General features: G+C 40.7%; 1 protein-coding gene across 1 annotated transcript in view; it reads right to left on the bottom strand.

Annotated features, from left to right (window-relative positions):
- Adamts16 (ADAM metallopeptidase with thrombospondin type 1 motif 16) overlaps positions 1–24,115 on the bottom strand; it is a 106,419-nt gene that overhangs the window by 23,311 nt on the left and 58,993 nt on the right. The window contains exons 10-18 of the mRNA XM_027400125.2: positions 19,175–19,328; positions 16,639–16,734; positions 14,570–14,718; positions 13,430–13,602; positions 11,525–11,655; positions 10,007–10,130; positions 8,895–9,139; positions 4,744–4,882; positions 3,272–3,398 (exon numbers count right to left, since the gene is read on the bottom strand). Coding sequence (XP_027255926.1) covers positions 3,272–3,398; positions 4,744–4,882; positions 8,895–9,139; positions 10,007–10,130; positions 11,525–11,655; positions 13,430–13,602; positions 14,570–14,718; positions 16,639–16,734; positions 19,175–19,328 — 1,338 coding nt within the window. The remainder of the gene's footprint in view (positions 1–3,271; positions 3,399–4,743; positions 4,883–8,894; positions 9,140–10,006; positions 10,131–11,524; positions 11,656–13,429; positions 13,603–14,569; positions 14,719–16,638; positions 16,735–19,174; positions 19,329–24,115) is intronic.

A 24,115-nucleotide genomic window follows, 5' to 3' on the forward strand; every position in this document is an offset into this window, starting at 1 on the left:
TTGACAGCAATAAAACATTGACCGGGACACAAGCTAAATATTGACATTATAGTGTCTGTATCATTCTTTGGAAGCATCTCCATCATGAAGTGCTTCAGTCTTCACATTGCACTGACAGGAAAAGGACAAAGAATGAGAGAAGCTAAGGTTCAATCATCTTATAATACTTGCCAAAAATGTCATGACTATATAATGAAAAGTCATGAATTAGCCTTTTCTTGTAGACCCACTCAATGTAAGGAAAGATGCTTGAAAAGCATTGTTTATTTACAGTTAGTTCATTAACTAAATGTCTTAACAAGCCAATAAAATGTAGCTTGAGTTCTTAGAAAATATTAATATAAACTATAAAACAAATCATTAAGGAGGATATGGGGGAGCTGGAAAGGTGAAATGGGGGATGTATGTGACCATATTTCATTATATACATGTATGAAATTTTCAAAAATGCCTATAAACAGTAAAAACAAACCCTATATATACATTCTGAATATGACTGTTCAGATGTGGCAGGAAGTGTGAGACACAAAAGAAACACTCAGTAAATGGAAAACCCAATAAACAGATAGATCCAAAGTGACGTCACTAGTAGCCACAGTTCATAAAAGTAGATTAAATTCGTATTCTTCACTTGATCAAATCAAAACCCACTCAAGGAACACGAACAGCCATTTAAAAATAAAGAGAACTGGGGTGCAACAACATGAACAAACACAGAGGACATGAAGCTGGCTCCATAATGCTCATCCCACATAAAACAGATTGCAAGACAGAATGTGGTCTAAGCTAAGGATGGCCCCTATTTAATCACAGAACAACTCGAAGTGAAACTGCCACCCTACCAGCATGGTGCAATTTCAAAGTCAGTTAAGAATGTAAGTTTATGAGGAAATAATGAGAAATGGCCAATTGTAGTGTGAGGTTTTGATATATAAGGCAAAGAGAAATGAGGGCATAACAGGTTTAAACCAACACCCTGGGAGTTGCATTTGGTGGTCATGTAAATGGCCTTTCTGAAGAACAGACCACAGGGCCCTAAAACCTCCCATTCTGCAGCTATTGAACAAATTCCCCCCAATGATATAATTTTAACTCTTCCGTTTGCAATGTAAGAATGCTTGAAAGAGAGAAAATCTCCATCTGGAAACTTCAATGAACTTGGAAGGGCAGAGACACAGCTTTAAATAATTTCAGATCGGAGAATAAAGCAAAGGTACCAAGTGTGCCTGGCCACCGCCAGTGTCTTATGTTCTGCTCCCCAAAGTCCTGATTCTGATTAAGGCTTCCGGCTAGCAACACATGCAATAATCATATGGAAACAGACATTGTTCGGGTGAGTGACACTTGAGCTTCTCCATTAGGACAAGCTGGTGAACATGAAGGGAGTGAATTATGTGACTCATAGTTGCTGCTTGAAAGCAAGTGATAACACAGTTCCATGTTATCTTGACTCTGAAAGCAAGTGATACCAGTGCCCGATTTACATTAAGATGGGGGCTAGGGGATGGGGGTCAGGGACTTTATCGGCCTGACCACAGCAAGGCAATGTTACTTGCTTCCTTCCAGCTCATGAAGCTTCGCTGGTACCTTTTTAGTAAACACGGCTGGTGCTTAAACTGGCTGTATACATATGTCTACACAGACTCTCATTAAGGAGACTGACAGACTCCCACTCTGTCCCACTCTGGAATCCTACTCCCTATTCTTGGCAGAGACTGATGACTCTGGGGGAGCCCATCTAACTGAGTTCCTCCACTACCCTAGGTTCTACACAGACAGGCTCTGCATGCTGATCCAGGGGAGAGTGCTCTGACCACCAGAGCCTGTCTGCTTTATCATTTACGTTACAAATGAAGACATTTACAAAGTCCCAACCTATATCCCCAGGGACTGTCCTTCAAGCTGTACATGAAGAATCAGGTCTCACACCCTGCATCTAGAGCCATCAAGAGCAGTAAAAGGAACCATGGGTGATTTGTCCCACTGAACAAAGCCACTGGACTCTAAGGATTGGGAAAGTGTCAGAGCACCATACAGGGGAGTAAAGAGGTCACAAGGACACCTTTTGTTGCCAGAAAAGCACTTGTGGGCTCACTGCCTAATAGGATAGGAATAAGAAGTTACCAGTGTTCAGTGGATTAGTGACTTTTGGTGACTGTGATAAAACCTCCTGACCAAGAGTAACTTAAGGAAGGAAAGGCTTTACATTAGCAGGTGGTTCCAGGGAGAGAGAGCACTTACACTGTGAAAAACATGATACCTGAAGGACCTTCCTAAAGGAACAGTCAGAGAGATGGAAAGCCTGGATTCACATGGATTCCAGAGAGTGGAGAGCTAGCAACTTGCCCTCCTGTACTTAATTATTGTAGACACATGAGTGGTCACGTGTCTCAGCAGAGCATTTTGTTTCTTTAGACTGAGAATCCATTGGCCATTCTCTGTGGATCTCCACATAAATTTATTTATTTATTTATTTTTGTTGTTGTTGTTTTGTTTTGTTTTTCAAGACAGGGTTTCTCTGTGTAGTCCTGGAGATCCCAAAACTTCCTTTGTAGACCAGTCTGGCCTTGAACTCATGAAGATCTGCCTGCCTCTGCCTCCTGAATGCTGGGATTAAAGGTTTGTACCATGACCACCATCCAGCGGAACTGTATTAACTGTCTGAGTTCCCTTGGCTCTGTGAAGTGGCTCATTGGAGTTAGAGTTTCATCATCTCAAGTGAGTTTTCACCTCCCATTGTGACCTGTCCCCATTAAGACAAAGAGAGTGAAGTCCCAGGATCAGGTCTTATATGGCCAGTAGCTCCTGTCTCAGGAAATTTTCTAATCCCACATCTCATGGAACAAGGGGCAGCAGTCTCTAGGGCAGAGAGAAGATGGCAGACAGTCTGGCTCACATATGCACAAGAGTGTGACAATAAGTCCCAATCACTTGCAAGCTGGGCAGATCTTGGCAGTGGCTCTTCCAGTTCTGTCACCAGTAAGTAAATAGCAAACAGTAGTGACTGACACAGGAGACTTCAGGAGAATCCAATGCTGTCACCATAGATACACCTTTAAAAACATCAGGATGCTAAGGGGAAAACTCCCTCTCACAGGTGAAAGAACTTCCAGGCTACTCATCACCCAAAAGTCTTTTTTCCTGGTCCTACATTTAGACAACTCTTGTTCCATTAGCCTCTTTGCTGCACTGAATCAGGAGCTGGCAATGAACAATTCTGAACCTCCAGACTCAAGAGCTCCAAGGATCCCTGGACCATGAGTCTTCTTACCTGGGAGGACAAGCTGACACCTTGCAGGGCACCAGCCCTGTGGCAGGTCGTGTCTTGGGGTTGCAGAAGGATGCATTCACTTGAACCCTCAGGTCTCTGTAGCACCCCTCCTTTGAGTTCATCTTGCCTGTAGAAAGGGAGCACTTAATAAAGACTTGCAGCCATGCCCAGAGACGAAGATGCAAAAGAACTAGCAAAGCCATTTTAGAAATCTTGCAAAAAACCTTAGCTGTGCTTGCATGCCTTCTTGGTAATGCCAAACATTCCAGAATTTACATACTTCTCCCTAAATTTTAACATCTTTGAACTCAATATGTTTTGCACTGAGGATACAGCTGAATGGTAAAGTTATTTCCTAGGAAAAGTGGAGTTGAGGTTCAATCTCCAGGACTGCAATGAATGAATGGACAAAATAACAAATACACTTAGTATAGATTTTATAACCAATGCTGTCATTCATTTGATCAAATAAGGTCAAAACGCTTAATTTTCCCAATAAAATTTAATGTTAATTTTTTGTACATGAATTCTACATTTATATCATTTCCATCCCTTTCCTTTCTACTCCCATGCCCCCCAGTCAATCTCAAGTTCATGACCTCATCATCTTTAATTATTGTTGTTGACATATGTAACCTACTGAGTTGATTCAAATAAATACTAATGTTTATTATGTTGGTCTCATGTTTATGTGCATGAAATGACAAGATGAACCAATTATTGATGAATAAATCAGGAAGAACAAAACTACAAGATGATGCATAGTTTATCAGCTGAGAGCCTGTAGCCAGACAGTTAATGGCTTAGGGGTTGTAGCAAAAGAGCACCATTGAAGTTGAGTTTGACACTCAGCCTTCATACATGTACTATCTAAGGCTTTGTGAGTTTCCTGCAATATGCTCAATGTTTCAATAAACTACATTCAGACTGTGAGTCTGTATCAACACAGAGGTGGGTGTCTCAGGTAACCTGAGCACCAGGCTGTGATTGTTAATTGGTACCCCCTCCTCATCATGTATGTGCACAAGGCCAGAGACTAAACGTGCCTTCAGAACACTCAAGGTAAGAGTCAGCAAACTTACTTTCATAAGCTCAGGGAACTTTCTCTAAAGACAGATGATATATTAAACTACAAATAAAATCCCAATAAACACAAAAAAATGGAACAACTTCTTGGATCTCACACTATTAAATTGCTGTGATACTAAAGTAGTAAGTCTATGAACTTCTATGTCTTTCTGTCATGATGTTTCTATCATGGACAGTATAATTTTTATAACATTCATGAAGTTTCTTGGTGGATTTGAGCAAATGAGTTGGTGGCAAATTATAGTTAATTTCATGGATAAGACTGAATTTAAAATCTCACTATCACTATATTTTCCATATATGATTCTGTTTCTAATCACTCATGGCCTGATTTCATTCAATACCCATAGCCCAGCTCTGGAGCAGCATGAGAAATGACCTACCCCCTCCACAGGAGACAGAGCACTCTGAGTGTACGATGGCCCATGTGTAGCTGGGCTGGGCAGCTGGGGTCTTCTTATCAGTTGACCTTGGCAATGAGAATTCCCAGGCCACACCAGGGTTCCTGCCCTGGAACAAAAGCTGCAAAAGAAGAAAGAGAAAACACTACGTGAATTATAGTAAAATCAATGATTACCTGATAACTAGTTTGCCTTAAACTATATAAGATAATAACTTACAAAACTAATAATATGATAAAACAGTCTATTTTCTAAAATGTCTGTCAGATATGTGTAACAAAATCATCTTCTAAAATGAGGAAGAATACACATGAATGAATGAGTAAATAAATATCGTAAAACTTATGGAGAACTAAAGACATTCAAGACAAGTACAACTGAAGCAAGACATGGCTACAGGCAGCTATTGCAGAGGGTAGATAAGAGGAACTTTACTCATAGACAATGAAGAAAGGCAGAATCCATTAAAACACAAAGGAAAGAATAAGTTCCACGTGGGGGAAGAGATTGTAAAAAGGAAGCATAGGAAAACATTACAATGTCCCACACAGTAAGCCACCACAACACTAATATGAATAAAGAAGAAACAAATGGAAAAAATGGGTCTACTAAGAAAAGAACCAATAAAATTATAGCACTCAATAAAACCCTCTCAGTAGAAAACCTTTAGATCTCCAGTTGCAAGACGTGGAGCAACTGGTTGAACTACACAGTGAGAATGGATTATTTGTAAGGAACTGGCAAAGATGCATCCATACTGAGAGTAAAGATATGGAAGTGAAGCAGAGAAATGCAGGGACAGCTATACTCTCTGACAAACTGAAACTAAGTCAAAATAGAAGAGATAAAGAATGTTACCACATATTCATGAAGAAAACAATCCATCAAGAGGATATAAGAATCATATATGCATGGGCCGTGGACACTGATAAATCCAAATTCATGAAACAAACATAGAGACACTGACTGGTCCAGGTACAGTAGCAGTAGGTGACCTCAATACCACCCTTCCCACAACTGTGAAAACATACTGACAAATAGAGCATAGAGACAGCAACAAAAAGCAACAAAGAAAATCCAAACAATACCATACCATACCATAGATCATAGGAACTTAACAGTTATCTACCAAACATATCATCCAAGAGATAGAATAAACCCACCTCGGTAGCCAATGGTGATTATTATAAAAACACACAAAAAGAAGTTGTTTTTCTCCAAATAGTGAGCATGCCAAGAAAGAAGTCAGGAAACCAAACCCATTCATAACTTTATTCCTAGGAATAAAGTTAACTGAGTGACTGACAGACCTCAATGTGGAAAATTTCAATGTGGAAATTGAAAAATAAACAAGAATGCATAAAGTCCTGATGGTTCATCAGAACTAATACTGTGAGAAAGCCTACATCATCAAGAGCAATTTATAGATGCAGTAGCATCCTTGTCAAAATTCCAATGGTATTCTCCACAAAGACATGAGAAATAATTCTGAAACTTAACAAGGATCATAAAGCATCCTGGAAGGCCAATACAACTCACACAAAAAGAGTGACACTGGGGACATCACAATGCCTAATATGAGCCATAGTAACAAAAACAGCTTGTTACTGCTCAAAAATGGATTGAGTCCAATGAGATAAAATAGAGAACCAAATAACTTTCAGGTAGAGTGTCCTGACTTTCAACAAATTTTCTAAAACTTACACTGGAGAAATGACAGTGTCTTCAAAGTTTCTAGGAAAACTGCCTATCCATGGTAGAACAACTAAATTGGACCCATGGATTTCATCTTGTTTTAAAAAAATACCATGAAATGGGTCAATGACTTTAGCTATGAGATCAGGATCTCAGAAATTGCTACAGAAAAGCGTAGAGACTATGTTTACAATATAGTTGTAGGTAAACATTTCAGAAAGACCTTTACAGTTCAAAAAACACCAAAAGCTGAAGAATGGAACTGCATAGTACATAAAAAAAAACAACATAGCAGATAAAATAAACACAAATCTGAAAGGGCAAAACAAATTATTATTACTATTTCCACTACTACTATTATTATTATATGTCTTCTGTTTTTCTAATGAGAGAGAAAGCACGGGTATGGAATTGCATGGGTGGGAAGGTGGGAGGATCTTCGAGGAGTTGAGGGAGGGAAAACTGTAATCAGAATACATCGTATGAAAAAAATCAATTAATAAAAGAACAGCACAGCAGAAGAAACAATCTCAGCATTAGGAAACAAAGAGACAGAATACACCAGATCAGTGATTAATATCTAATATGTATATAGGGCTACAGAAATTAATTGCCTAAACTCAGATGATCCAGTCAATATATGAACAAATGAACTGAGTAGACAGTTACCAAAAACAAGAAATACAAATGACCAAGAAATGCTAGAAAATGTCCAACATCCTTGGCCATCAAGGAAATGCAAATTAAAACTTTTTTTCCCTGCAGTGTTTATCCCTGCAGTCAGACAATGGCTAGCATAAAAAAAAAACAAAAACAAAAACAAAAACAAAAACAAAAAACAAGTGATGGTTAATAAATGTCAAGGATATGGAGAGAGTGGAGCCCTGATAGACTGCATTTGGAAAGAAAAGTAATGGAGGTCCTTCTGTGTATATGTTTGTCTTATTGGTTGACAATAAAGCACTTTTGGCCAATAGGGAAGCAAGTTAGATGGGACTAGGAGAGAAGGAGGATTCTGGGAAATGCAGGAAAGAGAGTCGCCATTTGATCCCAGGGAAAAGAGGATACATGTCGCTGGCATCCTTGATAAGTCTTTATAAAAATATATAGATTATATTTATGGTTGATAATTAAGACTAAGCTAGCAAATAAGAAATCCTAGTTATTGGCCAGCAGCATTGTAACTAATATAAGGCTCTGTATGTTTGGGGGCCCTAAAGCAGTGGCAGAACCCAGGCAGCTGGTGGGAAGAGTTATTGTTAAAGAGTGGAGCCCTGATAGACTGCTATTGGGAAGAAAAGTGATGAAGCCACTACAGGAAGCAGTGTGAAGTTTCCTCACAGAACAAACATTATAATACCACATGCTATAGTACTCCTTGAGATATACAGAAAAAAAAATCTAAGTCAGCACACCACAGAGATGATGTGTGTACATACATAATTATTGTAGTACTATCCACAATGGCCAAAAAATGGAATTAGTCTAGCTGTTCATCCACAGGCAAGTGGTACATATACTATGTGGTATATATACTCAACTAGCCTTTATTCAGCCATAAGAAAAATGAAATTATGTTATTTAGCAGAACTGGAGATTACAATACAGGCAAATATGCCCATCTCAGGATTCAAATATTCATGTTTTCTCTCCCATCTGTGATGCACAAATATGTGCACACACATATATGGCATGAAAGTAGAAGGATGATGTATCGACAGAATGAACATAATAAGATTGGAAAGAGGGGAATCAAGTCACAGGAATAGGAAGAAAGACAAAATAACTCCTTCATATGTGATTTCTGTCTAACATCCATCCATTTATCCATCTATTATCTCTCTCTCTATTCACCTACCATTACAATATATCTCTACCTACAATCCATATTTCATATGTGTAGCTATCCATCTTTCATCTCTCTATAATATATGTTACCTATTATCTTTATATTAATCAATTTATCTATTTGTCTATCTAGCATCTATTTCTATTTCTCTATCATCTTTCTCTATCCAACCATGACCTTAAATCAGAAAGGGGATTATGTGGATGGAGAAGAGCATGAGGGGAATCGATACAAGAGAGGTTAATGAGGGAGCAAACACAAGGCACAAGGATACACATGTCCAAAAATATTGTAACAAAACCTGTAAGCCTGTGCGCTAAATAATATTAATTAGAGTAAAACAGCTATCACCCATAAAATCTATTAATAAAGATCCAGAGATGGTAACACAGGTAAGTACATATACACACTCATACACCAAACAAAGGAAGGAATAGCAATAGGTCTACTGCCCCCTTGAGCCTGCTGGATGGATTGTTCCTATTTCTGATAACTACAATTCTTCTACATCCAACTTGGACCACAACAATAAGCTGACAAAAGCTCCAGGCCACCAAATCCAGCCCCAGAACCAAAAGCTGGTCTCTACCTCCACAGTCAGTGTTTCGTTGGTTGGTCCAGTGGAGGTTAAGCTTTCAGGCTCCTTGTAGGACCGTCTGTAGTTGAAGGTGGTACCTGAAAACTTGTATCGTCCTGGCCAGTCCACACTCCAGTGTCCATTTAGGTAATATCTCTTGAGAGAATTGCGCACAGAGATGTAGGAGGTAGATATGTTCGTTTCATAGACCCGAATGCTCCGAGCTCCGGAAGGGATGGTTACCACGTGGTAGTACTCTGGGTAGAGGAATGCAGCATTTAGTTTAACTTAGCCTCTCCACATTGGATCTGAGAGCCCGTGTTTAGAGCCAGTGGATATCCTGCTAGCTCTGGGTGTCCTTTTTGATGAGTTGGAGGAGAGGTCTTGTAGTCTGCAGCCTTCCCAAGGATCATTTTAATCTGGAGTTCCTAGCATCCTCTTCCAGACAAAACCAGAAGCCCCAGAGCAGTGGTTCTCAACCTTCGTAACACTGTGACCCTTTAATACAATTCTTTGTATTGTGGTGACCCCCAACCATAATAGTTTTGTTGCTACTTTGCAACTATAATTTTACTATTGTTGTGAATTGTAATGTAAATATCTGTGTTTCTGATGGTCTGAGGTGACTCCTGTGAAAGGGTCATTTGACTCCCAAAGAGGTTGCGACCCATAGGTCGAGAACCACTGGAGAATCATCTGGCCTTGCCAGTGAATTTGTGTTAGTGGCCACACCTCTTTGGGCATGGCTTCAGATAGGGCTGGCTGTGGACCAGAAGGTAGAGAAGCACCGGACGGGCTCTCTCTCTCTTGGGTCACGGAGAGCATCGGAAGGGCAGAGACTACATCTTCTGGAGCAGCAACGCCCCAGAGGTTCTTTACTATTATCCGTGTAAGTTGTTCCTCAATAAAACACCCATTTATCATTTACCTTGGGTCCTGTGTAGTCATTAATACCCCACCTTCAAACCACTGTTCCAGAATCAGAGAAGAAGCCACAGAGAAAACCTCAGCACTCTAAGCTCTCGCTGCTTACTCTGTCTTACCACCTCCCAAGAAAAGCTCTGACTGAGTCGTCCCCTCCACCCCGCCCCCGGCTCGGATATACACAACTTAGAGGTACTCACGGTTGGTACGGTGGTGTTTACTGTAGAGTCCCCTGTGCATCATGCAGTCTGAGTTATTCCCCTTGCAGACCCCACAAGAATCCTCAGCAGCATCCGATCCAAGGACATTGTCACAGCCAACTTTCTGGAGGCCCCACAAGGTCACAAATCATTCATGAAAAAAAGGACAATACAAGCAACAACATCACCAACCTTATGACAATATCCTCCTCCCACTCCAGCTGAACAAGTTTCCAATGGGGAATACTTAACAAATAGGTGTTGGATACCCATGTGGACAGCATGGCTGGTCCTGGTCTCCTGGCATCTTTTGTTCTGATATGCTATCTGTCTCCTGTAGTGTTCATCCCCAGTTGTAGCACTTAAGCCCTAAGTGAAACCTCTAGACTTCGTTGGAGTGAATTTCAGAGCGATACTGGTACATGGTAAGATGACTATCAGTGTGTTCACACAAGGCTCAGTGGAAGTGGGCTTATGACTGGACGTGATTGACATGGAAGTTCTCCCCATCAGTGCCTTGCATGGTTCTTTGATTTAAGGAGCTTGCCACTGTTTCTATGATGCTCGCTGATCTCCTATTTCCTATCAAGGTATTGTCTAAGAATAAAATTCATTCACAAACAGAGCAGGCATGGTCTTAGTCTCATGCTGGAAATCCTCAGGGCCAGACATATTTTGTAATGCTGTGTGAATTTAGAAAGGTCAACTCTATCAAGTGTGTATGGGTCCCCACAGGGCTTGAGTCCATGCTCTATAGATTACACATTGATTATTTCTACTGCAAATATCTACATAAAGTGGGAAAAAGAAAAGCTCACCAACAGTTACATGTGAGCACAGGGAAGATTATGCCACCAAATGAGTTCAGGTTTCCCAAATTTCCCATAGATTTTTGGGTTAGTTTTCCAGACTTTTAGGTTTTGGAGTTGTTCGAATCCCTTTGCCCCACTGCAGCTGAGGTCTGGGTAGTCCATCATATGGGGATCATTATGAAAGCTAAAAAATGACCTCCATTCCACACTGCTCATAACACTGCCCAGAAACTGTACCCCTTCTAGATCTGCTGTTCCCAAACTCTATTCCTAATCTATATGGCAGTGGTCACACTTGGTGAGTTCTTGTCCATGCCCTTACTCCCTCAGAATCCTAAAATCGCTACTGTCTTCTGAGCACCCCATAGGCCTTTTGAAGCCACCACACTCTGTTCTCAGTACCCTTTTGTCCCAATGCACCCTTCCAGACAGAGCTCAGGTGTGGATGTTCCCTCCTCCTAGGTCCCCACAAATGCTCCAAACCCAGATCTGAGAGTCAGCTCTCCCCTCTGCTCAGGCTCTGTACACACCTCAGTCACAAAGCAGTGCCATCAACATGAGCTCTTCTGGCTTTTCTCCCCCTGGGCTGGGACTTGGAGGGAATGGACTCCTCTCATATGCCTGGTCTTTCTAGCCCTCACAGGATGCCTGGCACAAAGCAGACTGTCTGGAGACATTTGTTGAATGAATAAGCAATCGTTATTACCTCACATATCCCATCTATACAAACATTACGGCTATCCTCCGAGCATGGGGTCCCATCTTTCACTTTATGTGACAAAGAAAAGAAGAAATCAAATCCTTCTGCGATACAGTAGAGTTTGCATAAGTCCTGATCTTAAAAAGAAATACACACACAAACACAAATAGAAAGATACTTAAGCTCGGTTGTTTTTTCTCTGAGGTTTAGATAGATTTTTTTCTTTAGTTGTTTCCCCCCATAAAATAATTCCCACACAATAACACATTTCAAAGACATTTCTATTTTTTTATTTTTAAGACAGAGCCTTACCAAGTAGCCCTGTCTGGCTAGCTTGGAATGTGTCAGTATACCAGGCTATCCTTAGACTCACATAGATCTATCTGCCTCTATGTCCCAAGTGCAGGATAAAAGGTATGTGCTACCATTCCAGGCTTTGTAAGGAAATTTTAATGTTGATCTTTGGTAAAATCCTTCAAATGTATTATTATTTATTAATGCTTCACAGTTAATTTTTTTCTTTAGTACCTTTGCCTAACAGTTCCTTTATATAGTTTCCGGTACATAATAGGTATTCAATAAGCAATGGTTGATTCGAATACAACATTCAAGATCTACTGTATAATGACTTTGTTACAGGAATGCACACTCATCTGTAGTGGTTTGTAACACTATGCAAAATCCTTACATGTAAGATGCAATAAATATTAAACTTTGTCTTTAAACTGGTAGAAGTGCTAAATGAAAACTCCAGGGTGCAATATGTTCTGCAGGAACACTGGTAGGGCCCCAGGGATCTGAATTCCCTCGGGCTTCAAGGCATTGCAGTTCATATGGCTAACTGAAGCTTTTGTAGGGACCTTCTTTCTTTTCTCTGGATAAAAACAGGATAGCCGACTCTGTGAAACCTCACTGTCTTAGGGATTTCTTCAGGTCTAAAAGTCACTCATAGATTCTTGTGCTATTTTCTTTTTTTTTAAGATGAGAGAATTACCCCAGGGTTTGAAAAATAAAATTTGCATGTGTGTAACGTGATCCTTTGGCACAAACTAGCAAAGTCAAGGGTAGCGCACACATTTCACCCTGATGTCACAGGTCAGCCCTGTTTCCATCATATTCCACAGATTGTTTTCTTCTGGCCCAGTGCTGTGCTTCCCATGGGCTTTAGTGTTACAGTTTATGCACAAGATCCAAACCAAGTCTGCTTTGTGTGAGCCTGCTTGTGATTCCCTACCGAGGGCTTTAGTAATTTCAAAACCCACTACCATGAGCGTGCATACTGAAAGGATGAATGTATAGCCATAAGGAACATCTCTGGTTTTTCACTTCTCCAGAACATCTGCCACTTGCCTGGATAGAATTCTCAGTTCCATGGAATGAGATAATTAGATATTCTTTAAATATACTTGAACCATGACTCTTGATGGACCAACAGTTTTATAACTTTAGCTACTGTATCCTAACACCATGCTCGCTTCTTTCCCACTAGTAAGTGTAAATCTAATTCACTCCATGAATATATTTCTTATTGTGTAGTTATAGAATAAGATTTTATTGCTCTAGTATACCTGAAAAAGTATCAATTTTCTCTAAAGCATACTAGAATTTTCTTTCAGTATGTAGTGGGTGGCATATTTATGGTAACACCAGCATCAACTCCAGTCATTGTTAATTTTTAACAACTATTCATTTAACATATTTGGCCTGTGGACTTTTGGCTATGGGTCAAATGTAGGCAAGATACAATGGCAATGGGGTAGGCCAGATCAAACCTGTGCCCCAAAAGATGTCATCATGGCCTCCCAGATCTATAGTATCTGCCCATCTGAACATGGCAGTGGTAGACATATATTATATATTAAAACAGGTAACAAGCATGGAGTAGCCCACAGAGCAGGGCTGGAAACTTACCTTCCACTTGGGTGTAAGGCTTCCACTTGTAGAGCCACCCTCGGAAATGCTTGCTGTTGTACTCTGCACACTGCGCAGCACGGAAGTCTACACTGTCCAGAGGACATTTCTGACTGTTGCAAAGCTTCAGAGTGCGTGTGGAGCCTTGGCAAAACTTCCCTCCGTGAGATGGTCTGGAATGCATATTGTAGCCAGAGATTAGCTGTTCCTGAATATTACATTTCCTGGGGTGACGTAGCTGCTAATATCAACTACTTAGAGTGAGCCCTGAAGCGAAGCATCTTGGGTCCATCGTGAGTGTTGTGGTCCTGATGATGGAGGACAAAGTGGAGTTGAAGATTCAGGCTTGTGTGCACTTGTTCCTTGTCCTCCAGCATCCTTCGGGGGAGGCAGAAAAGTGAGCTGTTCTTCACACCCTATGGGGGATTTGTTTGCTACTGAGAAAGAAGGTGTGGCTTTCCAGGATGCCCCAGGCAAAATGAGATACTAAGGCAGAAAGTCAACATCATCTTCCTACTGCCAGATCCCTGTGACAAGGCCAGGGCACTGGGCCTGTGGACCAAGTCAATGGACAACCCATGAGCCTGCTAGTTCCTGGGGAATCTCCTGGGTGGGCACACTCAAGAGGACAGTGGATCAAGTTGTAATTTATAGATAAAAGCAACAGAATAACATGACTTGTTTCTGAAACAAGCCAGAGAGCCCTTTATTTCCCTGACTAGGAGACCATCTCTCCTTGTCTAGTCCCTACAATTAGGCTGCTTTGTTGTAAAAGTGAATCTATTTAGTGGAAAAGCAATATTTTTTTTCATGAAAGAAGTGTTCTTACTGGAGTTTTTCATTTATACTTTATTTCCTATCTTTCTTTAAATAAAGTAGCCAGTTAGATAGCATCTTAGTTTCAAGATATGTAGTTAAAACCCAGTTCTGCCCTGGCCCTGCTGGCACAGTGATATTTTGCTAGGAGTCAAGAAGAGGTAAGCACGATAAGCCACAAAAAAGAGAGAGAATTGCTTAGGGAATGGAGTGGAATTCCCTTCTTAGTGTTCTCTATAGTATTGTGTGAGTTACAGTGTTGCTGTTCACAAGCTTGGATGCTGTGGGAAGGCTCATTCAGAAGGAATCAGGTCATGCACATACCTGGGATTGGTACAGAGACGGTCTCTGTGAGACACTCCTCCCCCACAGGTCCGGGAGCAGGGGGACCAGGGGGACCAATCTGACCAATGGCCATGGGTAGGCTTCGGGCCTTCATCACCATACTTCACACACTGTCCTCCACGGCACCACTAAATATTTTAAACATAAATTTAAATATAATTTAGATGAGTCCTGCATAGTTTGTGTCATTTCATTTCTCTTGTAACACCAAGGGGAAGGTGTCTTGTAAAATATGCAAACATTGGCATCTCTACACTCAAGCAGCGTCTAAAAAACACATGGTAAGTGTTTTTTTTTTTCATTTATCTTTGCAAACCCAGCATCACCCGATGAATCCGTGTAAATGGAAGATGCATGGATCAGTCACTGCTGATGGCTGAGCTCTGCAGTGCCAGTGCAGACAGAACTGAAAAACTGACATGAACATCTGGTCTGATTACTCATCTCTAAAGTCATGACCCCTGATTTATAAAGGAAAAAAATGTTCTCCCAGCTTGCATTTTGAAGAGTCTCAGATGGAAAAGTCCAGTTGGAGGTAACCTTATCATCTCTGGTCAGCACCTGAATTTTACTCCAAAACATCTGGGCTCAGGGAAGCCAGCTTGTTCATCTATGGCAGGTTAGATGTCACCCAGCTTTCTGCAGAGATGAGGAGACTGCTCAGGAGCCCCTGTAACTTCCCATGAGGACTAGGGATGCTACCAGCTCCCCTTTTGTAAAAGAATTGGCTCACTGATCTGAATTCCCATTGAATTCCACATGGCACCTTCATCTCATCTCCCTCCCTCTCTCTCTCTCTCTCTCTCTCTCTCTCTCTCTCTCTCTCTCTCTCTCACACACACACACACACACACACACACACACACACACGTACACACACTGCTACTTTTTGATTCTTGAACCCCTGTAGTATTGTAGTACGGCATTAACCTCAAGGAGAGCACAGTGATCCAGGGTATCTATTAAGAAGAGGGAAGACAACCTTATCTGGTTGCTGTCTGCATTAAATAAACAGAGCTTGGTTTATGGGCAGTAGGTGCAAGCAACACCTGTCTCTAGGACTTGAGCCAATAGATTGGCACTGAGAGAAAGCAATGCTACCTCTGGAAAAGGAAAATGACACTGGTGCATAGGGTAAAACACATCAAATCAACTACTGACATCTGACCTTTGTTGATGCATGGAAATGGTTTCCATCAATATTAAAGAAATAGCAGGATACGTGGAAGACAAAGCAGGAAGTGAAAAAAATGGTACCAGGGACTCAAAGAAGGTCAATATGGAAAGAGAAGGAGGGAAGAGGGACAAATGACGCCCAGGTCGTTTGATTAAAGCCTAAGGGAATCAATCAGGTTATTTTATATTGACCTAAAATTATACACATTACACATGAGTGTATGCATACACACACACACACACACACACACACACACACACACACACACACACACACTAAAAATTCAGAGCTAATTACTACTATGTTAGACTGAGTGGTTGTTGGATGGTAGTTGCAGGGAAGTTCACCTCCTTCTTCCTTGCAGTGCTCCAATCTGAATGCATGCTTTGGCTTTGTGCCTGAAGCCAAGTGTATTTGGCCTGTGACATAGTTGGGAATTTGAACTTGGCAGATGAGTGCCATGTTTACATACTCATTTCTCTTTTATTCCACTAGCATCATGAAAAAGACCTACTACATAGAAAATGGACATTGGCAGTGATAACTTTGGTACAATGTATTTCTGTTTTCACCAATATCTTTGAGGCCAAAGCAGCATTGAACTGATACTGGTCCTTCATTGGTTAGGGTTGGGTGTTTGTCTTTCCCTTTGTGGATAGACACCTACTGTCTGACTGCTCCATCTACCAATTCTATATGCCTTATTAATAGAGATATCATCATAGAAGTGTCACAGGGTTTTAGCAAGGATGTAGGTGTGCACATGTGTGTGAGAAATACTGACTTTCAAATGCCAGTGTAAGAGGAGGAGGGGTATATGGATTGTGAGATTGAGGTCTAAGTGGAGGATGCTCTGGAGTCAGCACCTTACCATGTCCTGCCCACACTGGGTACCCTCCGCTGCTGGCATGAACTTAGTCTCACATTTCCTTCCAATCCGATGGCACCACAAGGCCTTACAGATATCCTAAAGGGGAAGAAGCCATTAGTGTTATAAATGTTCTACATACCTGTGATAAAAATCCCAAGCCTGTCAGCAAAGGGAGGAGATGTCCCCTCAGCCACAGGGAGGAAACATCAAGAAGTCAGAAAACAGGAACTCTGGCTCCACTCCCCTGAACTCCATTCATGCAACTTTACTATCTGTATTTATGCAGTCCTAAAATCTGCATATCATATATTCTAAGCCAAAAGGTAAAATAGGATTAATCTAGGCATTGAGGAAATACCATTTTACCATGTATTCTTCTCTAACTCAATTTCCACTAGCTTTCTCACATATGAAAATTAACTTTTATTCTTTCTTTATCAATTCCTTTATATTTAGAGTCAGAGTCTTGTTCTGTTATTCAGGGTGTCCCCAAACCCCACTCCCCCAGGATCAAATGAACCTCCTACCTCAGATTCCTAAGTGTCTGAGACCATAGATACTTAGCCCTGTACCGACTGAACTAACAATGATCAAGACACTGTTGGCATGTCTATCATCTATTCACCTGTGTATACAAGCATCCATCTACCCATTCACCGATCCATCCATTCTGGAGCCAAGGAGACACAGCATTTTCACCATAGATGCACCTACTTGCAGAGTTTCTGGCTATACAAAGCAGCAGCTACCAGAAATAAAGCCAAGAGGAAGAATGGGAATGCCAGGGAGGTTTTATATCCCTCTCTATTGAAGTACTGAAACAGATGGCTATATGGAGGACCAAAGACAAATGTGAAAATATGAGTCATTTGTTGAACACTAAATATGGGCAGAACTGATCTCTCAATGCCTGTAGTTTGTTTAAACAAACACCTTGTTTGGGATGCTAATGATGGCAATGCATGTCCTGTAACAAATTTGAGTTAAAGTGGTTTCATTTCATTCTGTGTAACTATTTCATCAATAATAAAAAGACAACCTACAGTCAGTTTGATATTGTTTATGTCTTGTAAATGGCATTGGGATAGCATTGGTGGCATGGTGCATTGTTACAATAAATCTTTCCGACACCTGCTTGAGTTCTGCCCACCAAATAGATGGCCAAAATAATACACAGAGACTTATATTAGGTACAAATGCTGCTTGGCCAATGACTAGGATTTCTCATCTGCTAGCTTAGTCTTAATTATCATAAATCTATATATTTTATAAGACTTATCTTATCAGACACCTTCTGCTGGCGTCCTCATCTCCCGGATCACATGGTGGCTCAGAGCAAAGAGCAGGAGGAAGAGCGAAGGGGAAAGGGACCACTTCCTGCTTGTCCTTACTTAAATATGAGTCTCCCTGCTATGTTACTTCCTGCCTGGATCACCAATTCTTTACTACATTTCCCAGAATCCTCCTTGACTCCTAGTCCCATCTAACTTGCTGTCTCATTGGTCAAACAGTACTTTATTCAACAAAATAGGATGAACATACACAGAAATACATTCCCCATCAGTGCATCATCATGAAGTCAATGATATGGAGATTGGGAGTGCTATCTAGAAAGTCTAATCTTTAACAGAATCTCTAGGTGTTTTATTTTTCCAACAACTTTAGTTTTACCCGTCCCCCCAGTAATAAATATAAAAGTAGCATAGGGAAATTTCTTAGTATTCCCCTCCAAAAGGGAACTGGCCTTTAGTGGAACCCCAGCTGAGAATAGGAGATGATTGTTCTGTAAGCCGAGAGGCAGGGGCATGACTAACACTTCTGAAGTGTCGAGGGCTTTCTGAAAGACTGCATATATTTTTGTGTGTTTTCTTCTTTATTTCATTATAAATTAGAATAAAAGCAACCTCAAACTGGCTACTTTCATTTGATTTATGAGTAGATTTCCTTGTGGTTTTAAGTAGAGCAAATTCCTAAATCTGAACACTCCTTGTCTAGCCAGAGTGTGTATCTGTGCTCTGTGAAGGATTTATGCGGGAAATCACCGGGAAGACATTCCCTAGGGCTACAAAGACATCACCTTCAGTGAGGAACTGCTCTACAAATACTTTACTTGGGAAATTCAATAGTCAGAAGCTCCATGATGCACTGTTGTCTTCCAGTAGATTGTGCTGTGTAGGGATGGGGGTGGGGGTGGGGGATACACTGTTTCCTATCTGAAAAAAATGCAGGGTATTAATTTGCCAACTTACACCAACTAAAAGCTATTACTATGATCCCACATGATAAATCAGAAAGAAAGATCTGACCTAACAAGCCAAGTCATCTCTGAAACGAAAACTGATACCCACAGCAGTATCTAGCAGCATCTGCTCTGCCAGGAGAGCATGTGTTTCCTGTTATATCTGACCAGTCCCGGCGTATAGGGTTTGACATTTGGTAGGTGCCCAATAAACGCAGAATACATCACTGTCAGTTACACTAAATAAAATGGTTTTATGAATCACAGTGTAGTGAGCATGTGACAGTAACCACTTGCCTTTCTGAAGTCCAGCATGCAGAGCTTGGCTTTCTCTCCAAATTGCCACTTGCACTGTGTGTTTGCATCGTACAACTGTCCCGGCAGCTTCTCAGGGTATTTGTACTCTTCCACAGGCTTCGGCTGATCAGCAAGGCATATCGCTTGGGAGGTGCTGAAGCAAACAGGAGGAGTTATCAAGGGATACACACAATCTGATGACACATTGTGTTTAGAGAGAAGTTTATTTTCCTTTCCCCCAAAGCTCAGCACAATATCTTTCTTAACCCTATTCAAATACAGAAGCCACATTTTTCTGAAATTATTCATAAAACATTTTACCTATCTAAGACAAATTGCTCTTCATTAGATGTATCAAGCTTATCATCAAGGAAAATGAAACTGAATAATTGCAACCAGATGTTTAATGTGAGAGGTTTCTACCACAGAAATACTTACACACACTTCTTGCCAGAAACAGTTGGACTACAGAAATTGCCGTGCAAATCAAATCATAATAAAACTATCTCAATATGGTGACTCATTTCCTTCCCTTCTCTTTCCTTCCTTCCCCTTTTCTCTTTTCTCCCTCCACTTCTATGCAGGTTGGGGGCCACTTCTACTGCATCTATGGCTTCTTCTTCTTCAAGGAATGCATTCCCAGTAGCCATTGTCTGTACTCAGGGTGGTTACTGGGTAGACTCCCAGGTCCAGAACACCTGGTGTAACATGCATTTATGGGGAGTATTTAATCGTTTTGTGCTTGCAAGTAGTAAATAAGCTATGCCTACAAGTTCTAAGAGCCCACATCTCTCAGAACATCTTACTAAACCCAAGTGATTTAATTATGACAGACTGAATCCCGGACTGTGAAAACTTTGGCTGTACTCTCCATGATGGTGCTTCCAGATCCCATGCTTTATAGTTCATCAGTCTGCAGCAAGAGTAGTGTGTAGACCTAAAGGGGTCACTGTGGATTCCACCAAGCATTATGGGTAAACTATAGTGACAAAGGTTTCACTGTGGATGCCACCAAGAATTATTGGTAAACTATAGTCCCAAAGGGGTCTCCGTGGATTCCACCAAGCATTGTGGGTAAACTATAGCAGCAAAAGTGTCAACACGGATTTCACCAAGCATTGTGGGTAAACTATAGTGGCTCTCTGAAATTTTTTTAGAATATGGGGGCAAAACTAAGTCTATGAGGTAGGCACTACCCAAAACAAAGCCCGGAGGAAGATATTAGAAGAAACTACAGACCAAAATATATCATGAAGATAGCAAGAGTCTTTAATAAAATGGTAGTGAAGAGTTCAAAAATACATAAAATAAGTATATACTACAGCCAAGTAAGCTGAATCCTATGTTCAAAAATATAGCATATATAACAGCCATGTGGGTTCAATGCTAATTCAAGATTCAAACGTAATCTTGGAGGGGAATGCTGGAGTGATAACTCAGTGTTTAAGAGAACTGTCTACTGTTTATTTCCCAGCATGCATAAGGTGGCTCACAACTGTCTGTAATTCCAGATCCAAAGGATCTAATATCCTTTTTTTGACATTCACATGGCCCATATACATACATGTAGGCAAAACACCCTTGCACATAAAATAAAACACCAATTAAAAATTTAAAAAAGTTAAACGTCAGTTGCCATAATCCACTTTGTCAATATGACATGACATCAATAGATGCAAGAAAGACATGTAGTAAAATCCAACACCCATTCCTTGCAAACTAGGTGAAAAGAAAACTCCTTCACCTTCATAGGGAACATCTTGAAAAACTAAAGTCATAATCAGTCGTGTGAAATGATGAAGCCTTGCCATTAAGACCAGACACAGAGTAAGCTACCACTGATCATTCACAGCACTGGGCCAGAGGCCCTAGCTAAGCAGATAGTGAAAGCAGGAGAAGGGGGTGTCTGCAGATATGGAAAGAGGAAATGAGATGTCTGTATGTGCAGATGGCATGGCTATAGTTGGAGGTTTCTCATCCCGCCCATCAGTTTCCAAATGATTACTCTAAGGTTTAATATTATTTATAATATTAAATATCAAGCTTCTTACTGGCTAGCTCTGCATATACATTAACCCATTTTTTACTAATTTGTGTATCACCACATGGTTGTGGCTTACTGGTACTGTTTTGTCATCTTACTTTTACCTTGACTACATGGCGTGCCCCCCCCCCCACTTCGCCTTCTTTCTCTCTGTAACTCTGAATTTCTAGCTTAGCTATAGTCTGCCTGGTCATTCGTCAAAACAACTTTATTCATCAACCGATAAAAGCAATACGTATTTGCAGCATACAGAAGGATCTCCCATGTCACATGGCTGTCTGAAGAATATTTGGAACTACAAGAAAACTTACTGGAGCTAATAAGTGAATTCAGGAAAGCTGCAAGATGAAAGGCTAATACACAAAATGGATTGCTTTACATGAGCCAGCAAGGAAAAGCAAAGTTCATTTGAAATTAAAAGCATAGTGTCATTTGCATTGATACTCTAAAAATGAAACAGGAGTATAAATCTGGACAAGTATGTTTGATATCTTTAACTTGATATGCAATAAACTCTGATGAAAGAAATCAGAGAAGTGAATGAAAGAGGAGACACTCAATGTCCTTAGAGAGGAAGGAGAGCCAATAAAATGGAGATAGTGTTTGACAGTTCTTCTTGCTTTGATTGATAAATTGCAATTAGTTATTTTGTGGATATGAAAATTGGATCTCAAATTTATATGGAGAAGAAAGAGATCCATAATAATCAACACAAAATTTAAGGATAAGAGCAAGGTTGAAGGATGATACTTCCCAATCTTAATATTTCCCGGGCACTCACAAAAATTAGAAAAAGGTTATAGTGGCAAAAGAGCAGAGAACTCAATCAATGGAACAAAATAGATAGCACAGCACAGAAAGTTACATATAGATGTACTCAACTCATCCTTGACAGAGGAGCAAGGAAAGGAAAGGATAACATTTTTAACAAGTGAAGCTAGATACTCACACACAAAATTACACACACACACACACACACACACACACACACACACACCCAACCACCACACACACACACACACACACAACACACACACACACCACCACACACACCACACACGATTCTCAACATGTTAGAGGGTTTACGTCATCTGATTTCAAGATTTGCTATAAACTCCTAGTAGTTAAACTTCTCTCATTTTCACAAAAGTGTCAGATACTAAAGGCTCTAGAATTATGTCAGCTCTAAGTGGCCAGTTAACTTTTAAACCATTTCACTAACTTCAATGCAAAATAATTTTGACCTGTACATAAAGTAGTCCAATGCTTCATAACTGTTAGATGGCATATGCTCATACAATGAAAATAAATGAACTAATCCAATGTCTTCATGTAGTAAATAGGATGAATCTCATGCAAGCATCTCATGATTCTTTTCATAGCAAGTTAAAAAGACAAGGAACAGCAACCCCCTCTGTGCTTGGAGACTGGCCATTGCTGGGGGATGTTAGCTAGAGAAGAGTGAGGGGTCTAGATCAAGACTCTATAGCTTGACTTGAATGAAGTTACAGAGCTTTTCCCACCATAGAAAGCCACTGAGTTACATCCTTGCTGTCTGTCTGTATGATACCACAACAGTAGTAATATTGTGAAAACAATGGCTGAGGCCAGAGACGGCATAAGGATGTTTCAAAATCGTTTGCCACTCTCACGACTACATCACATGAAGTAAAGAGCTTGACACTGATCAGCTTAGTCATAGTTCCTCATTATCCAAATGAGAAAGTGGGGACTCTCAGAATACATATCATCTGCTAACACAGATGCCTTTGAGAGGTGGGTGTTGCTCTGCTTGCTAACTCTTATCCCTCTATTTTCCTTTCCCTACATGGTGGTCCCAGTTTTCTCATCCTGTATCTTCAGCATCAATGTCTGCCATGGCCAGCATTCCTCAGGGGGAGCACTAGGCAGCATCTGGACACAACAGAACCAGAAAACATTGGTCTCTCTCAGTGGGAATCCCATTACTTCACCCACAGAGTGGTATTGAGCAGGGCAGTGGAATCTGCTCCCCCTCACATCTCCAATTCCTCAAGACGGTCCCTTTCTGATGCATCATTTACCAAAGTCATAGTCTCACATTGGAGAGGGGATGGGCATAGGCATTGGTCCATAGGGCAAGATCCCAAATGAAGAAAAATAATAAACTAGAGATGACTCTATGTTCTGAAATGCAACAAGACAGGCCAGAGTCTCCCTAGGTCGCTGACTCCTGTATACAGACATGAGTAACTGAATGATGGGCTGTAGTCTCCCTGGGTCATGGACCTCACTGATTCAGACATGAGTAACTGAAGATCTTTGTGTGTATTAATGGCACAAATGGCACATGACTTCACTGGGTGAATTTCTCCAAACAAGTGTCTGTTCTTCTCAACCCCACCTAGAATGCAGAAATGCTGCTGCACTGACCACCCCAGATCCATTGGGTCCCTTTTAATATGTGGTTTTACATTTCCCACATGCTGGGCTGCTGACGGAGGACCACAGCAGCAGCTTACTCATGGCTGGGACTGCATCCCAACAACTACCTAACTGGTGGAGGATAGAATGCTATTTTGACTATGTGGAAATCAGGAAGCCAGCAACCATGTCAGGCATACAGGCAGCCTTGGGTTCCTGATGACTAAAACTCTATGAAAACTCTAGGTTTCATACACACATGTGAGGCTGTCCAATTTGTAGCTACATTTTCAATTTAAACAAACCTCCACCTTCACTTGACAAGGAGATGCTTTCCTGGAAAGCTGGATATTAAAAAAGAATGATATCGTGCAAAATATCACACATTTACCTGAAATTGCAAGATCTACAAATTAGTAAATTCCCCGAAGATAGTTTCATTACAAAATCACTGAAAAAATGTTTTATTGATTAACGTAAAACCAAACCAGCAT

This window comes from Cricetulus griseus, chromosome 2, assembly GCF_003668045.3.
Source record: "Cricetulus griseus strain 17A/GY chromosome 2, alternate assembly CriGri-PICRH-1.0, whole genome shotgun sequence".
Classification (NCBI taxonomy): domain Eukaryota; kingdom Metazoa; phylum Chordata; class Mammalia; order Rodentia; family Cricetidae; genus Cricetulus; species Cricetulus griseus.